Consider the following 10,982-nt stretch of genomic DNA (forward strand, 5'->3'; position numbering starts at 1 on the left):
GTATTCCTGCAGAAACTGACGTCCCCTTTTGAATTCACGCCCCTTCTTCTGGTGCAACAGCAGTTCTTCGTCCAGAGGTAGTCTTCCCAAGCGTTCTCCCAGGAATTGAGCAAAAAAGATCAAACGTAGCACGTCGCCATGGATCCATTTGCCGCAACCCAGTATCTGAAGACACTCCCTCAACATAAACTTCTGGAGGTCCTACCAAGTCGTACTGTCCATTCAATGTGGCATAGACATTTTCCGGGACATCGCCCAGGCACAGAGTCCTGCAGAATGCTTCTGTGTGGCTTTCTCTATCATGCTCATAGTCATGTAGAAGGTGTCTCCACTCCAAGAAAGCCATGAGGTAGTCGGAAAGTCGGCCGAGCGTGCCAACAGCCATACCTCTTGCCGTTATAGTACCAATTTGGATCCCGCTTACTCGCAGCTCACCTCCGCTAAATACTGGCGGCTTTACCGAAAGCTCTAATTTAATTTCAGCTGGGCATGCCCGAAACGGGCGGCGATGTGAAAGATGAGTTGCGGCAAGTGACAAAGTGTCAGGGGAATGAGACCAGTCCGGCACCCAGCTTGGCAAGCCAAAAGAATTCTGGTGGAAGGGGTAACGGATAGATTCGCAAATGACGTCCAAAGTTCTTGAGCATTTGATGATGCAGACGACAATTTCCGTGAAGACCTCCTGTGTTGTGAGATGGAAGTTGGGTTGAAACATCGACCTGACATCTTGTGGTAGAAGGCTCAAGACGCCGAGAATCTTATCTTGAGGTCGAGCTGCGAGTTTACTCCTGCATATGCGCAGGACTTCCAGAGCCTCGTGTCGTAGGAGTGTGAAAGGGGAAAGCAAAGTGGTCGGGCCCTGCGTTGTCAGCGTTTGCGCGTAGGAGTAGTGATTCTCCGAAGTCCGGATGACTTTCCCGGCAGGAAAATATCTCTCAATATCGTCCGATAAGCTCTTGAAAGCTTCGCACGCAGAGAAGATAGTATCCAGAGGCATATAATCTGAACCACAGTAGACATCGGCTCGCTTGGCGTGAAAGACCTCCTGCATGACCCAGAGTCGTTTCCAATAGCTTCTCTCGAACAAGCGAACAACAGATGACATTCGTTTTTGATCTCTTATAAATTTCGAGTCCAAGGTATTTGTGCGGCTCCAATCAGAAACGCTTTTCATAAATTCGAAAGCTACTTTGCTGCTGTCGATTTCTGATTGGGGTCCCAGGAAAATCGCCACGGTATCAGCTTGACTGTAGATGTAATCCATGATTTGGACCTGGGCATTGACCTCGTCGACATCGCGTTGATTGATTGATAATGCATCCGCCCAGATCCAGACCGGTTTATTGCGTTTCCTCAAGGCCATCAGGGCATGCCATAAGCTAGTCGTAATGCGAGCGGTCTTTCCGTCTATTTGCATGGTTGAAACATCCTTTCGATCCCCCCACGCATAAGATATTGCAGTGTACTTCGGCGAAGATGCCAAGTTATACGATAACAGAGATCCCTCAAGTGATCCTACATCGGATTCTGAAGATGAAAGACGCAGTAGTCTGATCTCTCTTGAGCGAAGACGGTCATGACTTTGAGTTGTTGAATAAACAGTGTGGCTGGACATTCCGTCCCTCAAGGCCGCAGGTTCTGGGGCATCCAGAACATCCGTAGTAGACTTTGAGCGGGGCTCAATACGCTTAGGTAAAGCTTCGGGCGTCGAGGACAGTATATCGCCAGAAGTCTGCAGTCTCTGCCTCAGCGGTGCGGGTCTTTGATACAATTTGCTGTGGAGTGAAAGACTGGTTAAGAACCTGATCATGAGCCGTCTCCCGCGGGAAACATCTTGGCGATCGTCTTCCCCCGTCATCATGCTCAACTTTCGAGGTGGTCTTGCTCGGGAGAGATGCGAAATTGTTGGAAGTCTTGATGGGACGAGTGTGAGAAACCCACAGAAATCGGTACTGCACTCCCATCTATATTAAAACTAAGGGACGGGCCAAGCTGGGGGTAACTGGTGAAATAGCACCTCTGGTGGCTGCACGCTGTGGTGAAATGTCTTACAATGAATTCTCCTTTTTCCAGATCCCACGCATCAGGACACTTGTCAAAAGACCATTGGTCGACCGTCTGTTCTCTCTGATTCATTGAATACCCGATCTCTGACTGCGTATTGCATGTTGAGCGACGCAGCCGGTCAGCAATGGCCGCCATTGATCCGTTTCCTTCCCCTCGGCAAGGCTGTGTTACGGAACTAGGCATTCTCGTCTATCTTGGCGCACTAAAGGGGTACTCCTATTTGTTATTGGACAAATGATGTCCTCTCCATAGATGTATTTGCATAAATACATGTGCGTTTGCTTTGAAGCATACCTATGTAGCGGGCTTCGAGTGTCAGAAATTGTTAATTCTAAAATGCTTGATGTTGTTGTTGATTACATTTTCTTTTATCTAGAGGGGAATAATTCAATAGTTCAATGGCCCTACATGTGGAAGCAGCCAAAACCATCAACGACTTCTGTATTCATGCATGTTATGGTTCCTCGCCTTCTCATCATCTCATGTTCTTGAGATCTTATTGCTCCAATGAATTGCCCTGCCACCTGGCAAGGACGATTTGATTGCCTGTATAATCTGACCATAGCCTAGCGATGACTTTATACAACCGAAAGATCGACGATACGATACAACATCTGCAGAAAAACGCAAATGTTTGAGGTACTCAGTAGCAGTAGCGTGCCACTTCTGCGAATAGGGTGAAGCAGAAGGTCCCGCCCACTCCGCGTCAATGCAACTTAAAGGCCGCAGCACTATCGACAAGCCTGCGTTCTGCTATTTTCCGGAGTGTATTACGCACCACCAAACGTTCCTAAGAACACCCAGCTGACATTTCGATCTGGCCTTTTGAGTGTCAACATCCAGACAAACTGACTGATTCTGCGTAGGGATGCCAGGAAAAGACTTTAAATTCAGCCTCTTTGCCGAATCAAGCGCAGTAATGGTACAATTGCCCTTGCTTCAAGACTTCTAATAAATTTGACGCGTCTTTACATAATATACTACCTCAATTCAGGGCACTTCATAAGCCGTATGTCTCTTTAATACACGATTGTGGTAGTTTCGACTATAAAGACACCATCAGCATGTATTTCTGAAAACTCCCAGAAGCAATGATGCTTGAAAATCTGTATCTGACGTAGGTCTTCAGGCTAAGGTGCCAAACACAGCCGCTGGACCATGATCAGACGTATTTCATTCTCAAGCAAACCAGACGCAGCTGGGAGCATCAACAACGTCCCTTCAGACCATCCTGTCCGTCATTGGTGCCGTCCCTAGTTTATTTGGCATGCGAAATATCTCATAGTCAAAGTTTGAGGTCCTTTTCAGCTACTGACGTCGACGCAACGTTGAAAGGCGAATGGATTCGCTTCGATGTTGTTAGCTAACAATACTCCATGTGCTCGATGTATGCGATTGTGTAGAGAGTCTCGACAATGATAGATTCTCCCATATTATTTATACCTTTCTCGGCGTTCGATTCAAATAGCTGTGCATGTTGAACAGATAAATACGAATTCACCTCTCCCATTGCCTTCATCTTGTGCCAACGATAAATCCGAGTTGTCAGTGTTATCTTTGGCAATTTCTCAAACCTGACCACGAGCGAGCCCCGGCATCCTCCTAAGCGCCGGTCGTTATCACGATATTGCTGACGAGCTTATAGCGCCTTTCTGTCATCCTGCATCGTCCTTTCCCGTCTATAGAGCATTGAATAGACGCCATCCAAAGGATTTCGGAAATTATCTCTCGGCATAACGATATGGTACATTCTTGTCTGAACAACTGTAGCGGCGGAACGTGTCTACTCAATCCCGCATGAAGTAGGTACCTACAACGCGTATACTTGTGTCTATACGGATGACACATAAATTAATCAGTTCCAATTTATAGGCCTGAATCATCCAGAAACTAATACTAAAAGCCATTCGCTGCGACGAACTGCTACTTTAGCTCAGCGCACTCGGCACGCCTCACTTTTGGCAAGGCCGGGGATTATAAAGTCGATCGACCCATGGCATATACATTCATCATTCAATCCTTGTCGTTCGCTTTCTGAGCCTGAACAGCTGGGTCGGTGTTGCACACACAATTACATTTGCCGCCGCAAGGTTTAACTTGTTGCAGCTGCCATCTAGACTGGCGTCATCTTCATCCATCATCTCTCAATTATTCGAGAGGAACACGCCAACAAAGTCCAAGGACATGCCCTCACCACATCAACGTGTAATAAGATCACCTCTACACCGCAGCTGGTTGGGAGTCCCAGGGAAAAGCACTACATCTTGCTCTGGAACGGTATTTCTCAACCACGATCATTTTGTTTGACGATCCATGTTAATAACAACTTAGTGATATTTATATCATAACCCGTTTATCATCCATAACCGGCTGCGGGAAGGACTCGCTGCAATGCCATACTTCCTCTTTCACCTCCGTCCTCGTCTCCACCACGGCACGGGTCCATCTCCGTCCGGCTCCTGCCCATTTCGGACATCTGGGCTCCGGCGCACGGCATTAATTTCACAACTTTAAGCCAAAAGGGACATCCCGCGAAGCATTCAAACATTATGCATTACTATTCCCAAATCCCTCCTTAATCCTCATTCTTCATCCCCTCCCCCTTCACATCGTCCATCTAAAGCCTCTCATCCATCATCTAAGCCGCACAAAGCGTCAACGTCACATCCCCATCGCTCCCACAAACCTTCACCTGGCTGCCCCCGGGGTTCGTTCCACTACCCCACACAATCTCGCCACACCCAGCCTTCCCCTTGACCGTGATCTTCTTCCCCGCGAATGCGTCCCCGAACACCGTGCTCAGATCGTACCACACTTGGCTCCCGTCGAGGTTGTACGCGAAGTTCAGCTGCGCGGCGCCCGTGTACAGCCCGTCCCGCGCGTTTGTGACTTTCAGCGACTTGCCGCCGGTGGTGGCGTCCCGCACAAAGGTCTCGCCGTAGGAGCCGCCGTTGGGCGAGAGCGTATTGGCCGCGGAGACGGAGCCGCCGACGGACCAGAGGGTGACTTCGGTCGGGCAGCGGTTGACGACGACGGCGCGGCCGAGGGCGTCGGCGCCGAGGGCGAGGGTGAGAGGGAGGAGGAGGGATGAGAGCTGCATTTTTGGTGGTTTGTGTTGGTTTGGTGGTTTTGAGAAGTTGAGAGTGCGGTGATTGAGATTGTGAAGATGTGGACGAGAACGGGAGGTGTATTGTTGAAATCTCCGTGGACTTATATACCTGGAGAATAGCAGCAATGACGTCGGAAGAGACTTCAGGACATCGTCGGCTTCCTCGGGCGATATGCCCTACAGCCCCAGACCCAAGACAAAATACGAGCGGTCGATCCGTACCGTCATGACATTTCCCAAACAGGTCGACAGGCCACAAAAACCTCACACCGACAACACCACTCGCCTCCAGCAGTCCAGACGATCACCCTCTCAAAATCGCCGAACCAAGACAAACCCACCCCAACAAACCACCCACGATGTCACGACACTCAGGACGAACACGAGGCTTAGTAGATGAAAAATGACGGTGTGGGATCGCCATCACCAAAATCATCATAACCGCGTGACGAGCGGAATACGAGATTTCTGCGCCTGCATGCAACGTCGGCTGCGGAGCCGCTCAGCATTGGCATTGCCGTTTGTGGGCGCGCTTGATTTCCCCTCCTCTCCTCCCAGTGGGCTGACAAGATGGGTCAGATCTGCCGCGCCTTTCCCCGCATCTCCGGCGCGGCTCTCGGAGGCATCTGCAAGCTGTGCCTCATCATGCTTATTCGTACCCGACGACTGCGAGAGGGGAGGGGCGGACGAAGCTAGCGCCGGGCGGGATGGGCGACTCTTCCTTTGTCGTGTCCGAAATAGCATCTTCTCAGCTTTCAGCTGAACACGGCATTTGACAACATCAGAGACACTTGACGTTGAAAGTCAGACATGCATGGGACGGTTTAGCCCTTGCTTCAGCTGAGCTTTCTGCTGTTGGGCAAGGGACGGAATATGGCCCCCAACACATCTCGACGAGGACTGGTGAGCTGGGCGGGGTTCGTCCAGGAGCTTAGCGTGGACGCCAAGCATCGTACCACTCCAGGTAACGTTGCGGTGGTAAATTGGGGTACAAACAGAATTGGTATTAGAAGGTAGAAAGATCAAGTTCTTGTCGGGTATATTCACGTTCCGTCGTCCCAGTTGCGCCGATTGCGCCAGCATTCCCAAATCCCTTTGCAAAGCCTTTTTCCAACACAAACGAACACACGAACGGTCCTCTCGGGTCCCTCATCGCGGGGGGTATCTTACATGTAAATCTCATAATCCACAAGGCCTCCCGCAGCCATCACAATATGTAAAAAAGAAGTCGTACTGCACACGTCTCACACGCCCACTTGGGCGATGGGTATTCAAGAAAAGTTGGGAGAACCAAAGGTCGGCATGGTGGAACCTTCTTTCTTGCGCTCTCTCTTTGCGTAAATCAGGCCGCAGACGTTGCAGAGGGTGCTGGGGCCGTCCGGGCCGGGCCGCCACTCGGGGGTGTCGACGCGGTGGCACTTGTGGCACGAGAACTCGACCTTACGGCGGTTCTTGGTGCGGCCGGCGGTGCTCGCGTAGTCGGGCATGGCCATGCCGGCCTGGCTGGTGGAAGGGCCGACTGCGCCGAACTGCTCCTCCACGCTCTTTCGCTTGTGTTGGCCCGGATCATCCTTGCGGAGGGCCATGATCTGGCTGATGTCGCGAGCAATGCCATGTGACAGCCTGGTCATGGCGCGTATGTCGCTATCGCTGGGCAGAGCCTGGTCGTTGGTGGTGTCATAACCGCCGTCGGGGCCGGGGCCGTTGTAGCCGGCGAAGTTTTCCGTCAGGCGAAGCAGCTGCTTTGCGCCATGGCGAATCTGTGAAATGATTAAAATGTTAGAATGGGGTTGATGGATTGATAGGAAATGGGGATGTTGTAGGACGATGGTGGAGGTGGACAGGGTAGATAAGGATGATAAGCAGATAAGGCAGCAGTGCAGGAAGTAGCAAGGACTCACGCGTTGATGGCTCTCGCCCTGCTTCAGGTGATTGAAGGACAGGCGAGGAGGGGTGGCAGAGTCTGCTTTTCCGTCGCTACTGAGGTCGCCGCGGGAGCCGGATGCCGCCGATGATGCCGGGTTGGGTTTGGGAATACCGGCGGCGGCGGCATCGCGGCCTCTGCGCGACGACTCAGATCTCGAGGGTGAAGCGGATCGTGAACTCTTGGGGCCGGAAGGCATCAATCGAGCCGGGGGCCCACGGGCGGGTCGAAAGCAGAGGCTTCGCACGTGGGGCCGCACGGTAATGGCGTGGGACGGAATTTTGAAGAATTGGATGGGGGAAATGATGGGAAAGTCGAAATGTCTGTATCTGAATCTGATCGATTCCGGCAGCGGCCAGGCCCGGCGTCCGTCACTCACTCACGGGGGGTGGGCTGCGCTGCGCGACGCTGCGACCGCGGGCGGTGGGCGGAGCGAGACGATCGATCGAACGGCGGCAGCAGATCAGAGGTCGGACGGCGATAGCGCCGGAGGATAAATGAAGTAAACGAATAGAGTGATGCAGCGGCCCTCTCGGCGGTTCTCTTGGGGTGCTGCACAGGCGCACACGGTGGCCAGGGATTGAATGCGGCCGGTGGAGGGTGAGTGGGAGTGGTGCTCGATCTTCGGACGTGAAGCAGGAGATCGAGATCGAGGTTTCTTCGAGCGAGCGCTCTTTTCTTTAAACGGGCTGGGAACGGGAAAGGGAAAGTACCTGAACTCTGTGTGTGGCAGGAGGGGGAGGGGCGAGGGGGAGGGGGCGACTTCCTGCCTGTTCTTTGCTTTGCCAAAATGACGGACATGGCGGCAGGTGCCAGGAAAGGGACCGGCCGGGCCTCAAAAGCCAGGAAGGACCTGTCCACTTAGTAAGGCCGGTAATTGCCTCTGTTAGAGCAAGCCATGAAGAAATGCCACAGCTGCAGCCAAAATGCAGGCAGAAAGGGAAGCAACGGCACACGCAGGTCCAGAGGCCACTATCAGGAGGTAGGAGCTACGGGCATCCATGAATCCCACTTGCCCATGGATGGCAGGGCAGGCACGGGAAATGCGAACATCAGCACAGAAGCGGGGAGCGGCGTGCTCTGGACCCTGAAAACTGTGAACTGTGGGAAGGCACCACAGAAAGCCACAGGTGGCGACACCCCCAACCGTCCAATCGTGTCTCTGATTGAAGCCAACGGGGCCCGTCGGCTTCCCGCCAGTGGAGCGAATCCTCCTTCAGAGTCACGTTTTTCTGCAGGTTCGGGCAGTTGCAGCTGGCCCGAAGATTATGTAACCACGAACTAGCGCCCTTCGCCTGAGACCCTGATTCTCCGCTTCGGGTTAAGCCAAGCCCCGCCCAAGCAGCCCAAGGCAAGATAACGGCTAACCGGCGGGGATGCTCCTGCCTTCGACGGGTTCCATTGGCGGAGCGAATTCCGGAGGAAAGGCTCCACCTGCTGCTTCCCGTCTTTTCATTCCCGATGCTGTTTCCCGTTTGTCAACTTTGCCTGATTGTGGCTGTAGCAATTGCATGTTTTGCTGTTGCCGTTTGTCACCGGCAAATGTCAAATGTGATACTCGTAGCTGGAGGAGTCTTGGTGACTTCAACTAGCCTCACAGAAGACATGGCCCTTCAGCCGAAGCCACGGCACTATCACGTTGCGCTACGGCAATTCCGCTGGCGCTATCAGAAGTTTAATCCCTCTTTTCTTTGCAACTGTAGTCTCCTCGGGGAGCATTATTCGGCATTATTCTCTCTGCCAGCTAATTAACACATAGTTCGGGACTTCATCTAAACCAATATGTATTATGCGATGTACCTACTTTTGATAATGAATTATATCCACTTCTAACGTCTCCTCGTGTCCTTCTACAACTCATCTCGCCCCCAAGTGCTATACCACCCGCCCTTCCTCTCACAACCCCACGACTCTCTCTTCGCCGGATCGCCCCCCTTGAACTTCGCCGCCGCCGGGTACGCACACAAAGGCCTCGTCGGCGCCTCGCTCTCGTTGCCCCCGCTCAGCCTAAACCCATCCAGCACCTCGGGAAACGCCCCCTCCTCCACCCACGCCCGCAGCGTCTCCAGCCCCTTGAGCGGGTAAAACGTCCCGTTGAGCCCGTAGCAGTGATACACCCCCGGCGCCTCAAAGTGCCGGTAATACCGCCCCGCCCGGCCGTCCCTCTTGAGCACCTTGTCGTAGTAGTCCCGCGACGTCCGCATCGTCACGCACTCGTCCGCCAGCCCGTGCCAGCTAATCATCTTGCCCCCGCGCCGCTTGAACCCGCTCAGGTCCGGGTTGTTCGCCCCGATGAGCGCCTCGTACTCCCGCCGGCTCTGCGCGTACGCCGCCTCCAGCTCCGCGTAGTCCATCCCCGCCACGTCGTACCCGGGGTCCTTGTGCACCAGGTTCCGGATCCACTCCACCGACATCCGGAACGGGTGCCCCGTACACGGGGCCCCCGGCACGCTGCAGTTCACGTTCCCAAGCCCGAACCGCCCCGTGAACGGCGCCCCGATCGGATACCCCTTCTCCAACCACAAAGGCTTCCCATCTTCGTCGTGCGGCCCTCTCCAAATCTCCCGCGCAACCTCCGCCGCCGCCGCCGACATCTCCATCACCCTCCCTCCACCACAGTCCAGCTCCCGCCCAACCACGCTCGCCGGGTCAAAGTCGCACTTATCCGGGTCCGCAATCACATTATCCTTGACCCCGTCAATCTCATCGCACGCCTCCACCGCGAACTGCGTCATGAGCACCATCTCGCACACGTGCGGGTACACGCCCATCCGGTTCATGACGAACTGCGGCCAGTACGTGCTCACGATCAGGCTCGGCTGGTTGACCGCCGGCGCGCCCGACAGGATCCCGTCGTAGTCTTCCGGGTACCGCTGCGCCTCGATGATGCCCTGCCGCCCGCCCGTCGAGCAGCCCGCCCAGTACGCGTACGCGGGCGCCCGGCCGTAGTATTGGGTGATGACCGCTTTGGCGATCACCGTCATGTCGTGCACCGAGACGTGCGCGTAGTTCTCCAGCAGCCGCGAGTTGACCGTCCCGTCGGCGTTCAGCGCCCACGGCGCCTCTTCCCAGCTCGTGGTGTCGTGCCCCGCATCCGTCGCGGCGGCTACGCATTCCAGTCAGCCCTCAGCATTCTTTGCAAACCAACCCACGTGCAAACCGCAGAGACACCGCCAAATCCATGGGAATGGAAAACGAACACCCAGATAAGAAAAGGAGACTCACCCGCATACCCCTGCGCGACCCTCGCCCCAAACGCCTCGCTGCCAAACTGCCCCGCCGAGTACCCTCCCCCGCCGACCCCGACAAACCTCCCGTTCCAACTGCCTGTCCCTTCACCAGCACCAGCCAGCGGCAGCCACACCTGCACCCGCGTCAGGTCCTCGAACCCTGCGTGGACGTACTCGACCGTGACGTTGCAGAAGCTGACGCCCGAACTCGGGATGGCTGCGCGGCCCTCGGGCGACGTGGGCGTGAAGCGCAGCCCACGGACGGGCGTCGCGAGGACCCTCACCAGGACAGCGCCCGGGAGGGGATGCTGCGGGAGGGCGAACGTTTCTGGGGCGCATCGTTCCGTTGCTGTCGCGGAGACATATAACGCCGAAAGGGCTGTGAGGAGGGCTGATATCCTCCAAGGCTTCATTTTCGCGGCCATGAGAGATGCAGTTCCGCTTCCTTGGGATTTCCTGGACTGCTCTGTTTCTGTATTTGGATCTCCTCTCTTTTCATTCAATTAGGCCGGGTTTCCCGGGGAGGCGACAGTCTCCCACACACAGGTGTGTAGAAGGGCAGCGGTGCTCAGACGCTTCTTGGCCTGTGACAAAACGCGACGTCTTCTTTCGGCTTTGATGCGTCGCGGAAAAACATCAGGCTCAGACGAAT

The 10,982-nt window shown here is 54.5% G+C and overlaps 4 protein-coding genes across 4 annotated transcripts; all 4 read right to left on the reverse strand.

Moving 5' to 3' along the window:
- Positions 1–34: 34 nt before the first annotated feature.
- Positions 35–1,264, reverse strand: CGCS363_v000187 (uncharacterized protein; the record flags this gene model as incomplete). The annotated part of the gene is made up of 2 exons (XM_036632036.1): positions 35–159; positions 241–1,264. 2 exons carry the CDS (start codon positions 1,262–1,264, stop codon positions 35–37), a joined length of 1,149 nt encoding a protein of 382 aa, XP_036501332.1.
- Positions 1,265–4,705: 3,441 nt separating this feature from the next.
- On the reverse strand, positions 4,706–5,167 carry CGCS363_v000188 (Antigenic thaumatin-like protein; the record flags this gene model as incomplete). Its single annotated transcript, XM_036632037.1, has 1 exon — positions 4,706–5,167. The coding sequence occupies one exon, from the start codon at positions 5,165–5,167 to the stop codon at positions 4,706–4,708; it is 462 nt and encodes a 153-aa protein (XP_036501341.1).
- Positions 5,168–6,447: 1,280 nt separating this feature from the next.
- On the reverse strand, positions 6,448–7,299 carry gtaG-1 (GATA zinc finger domain-containing protein 7; the record flags this gene model as incomplete). Its single annotated transcript, XM_036632038.1, has 2 exons — positions 6,448–6,936; positions 7,078–7,299. 2 exons carry the CDS (start codon positions 7,297–7,299, stop codon positions 6,448–6,450), a joined length of 711 nt encoding a protein of 236 aa, XP_036501340.1.
- A 1,651-nt stretch (positions 7,300–8,950) lies between these two features.
- On the reverse strand, positions 8,951–10,743 carry CGCS363_v000190 (putative feruloyl esterase; the record flags this gene model as incomplete). Its single annotated transcript, XM_036632039.1, has 2 exons — positions 8,951–10,206; positions 10,326–10,743. The coding sequence occupies 2 exons, from the start codon at positions 10,741–10,743 to the stop codon at positions 8,951–8,953; spliced, it is 1,674 nt and encodes a 557-aa protein (XP_036502349.1).
- Between the last annotated feature and the right edge of the window lie 239 nt (positions 10,744–10,982).

The sequence above is a fragment of the Colletotrichum siamense genome, assembly GCF_013390195.1.
Source record: "Colletotrichum siamense strain Cg363 chromosome Unknown KSG_Cg363_contig01, whole genome shotgun sequence".
Lineage (NCBI taxonomy): Eukaryota > Fungi > Ascomycota > Sordariomycetes > Glomerellales > Glomerellaceae > Colletotrichum > Colletotrichum siamense.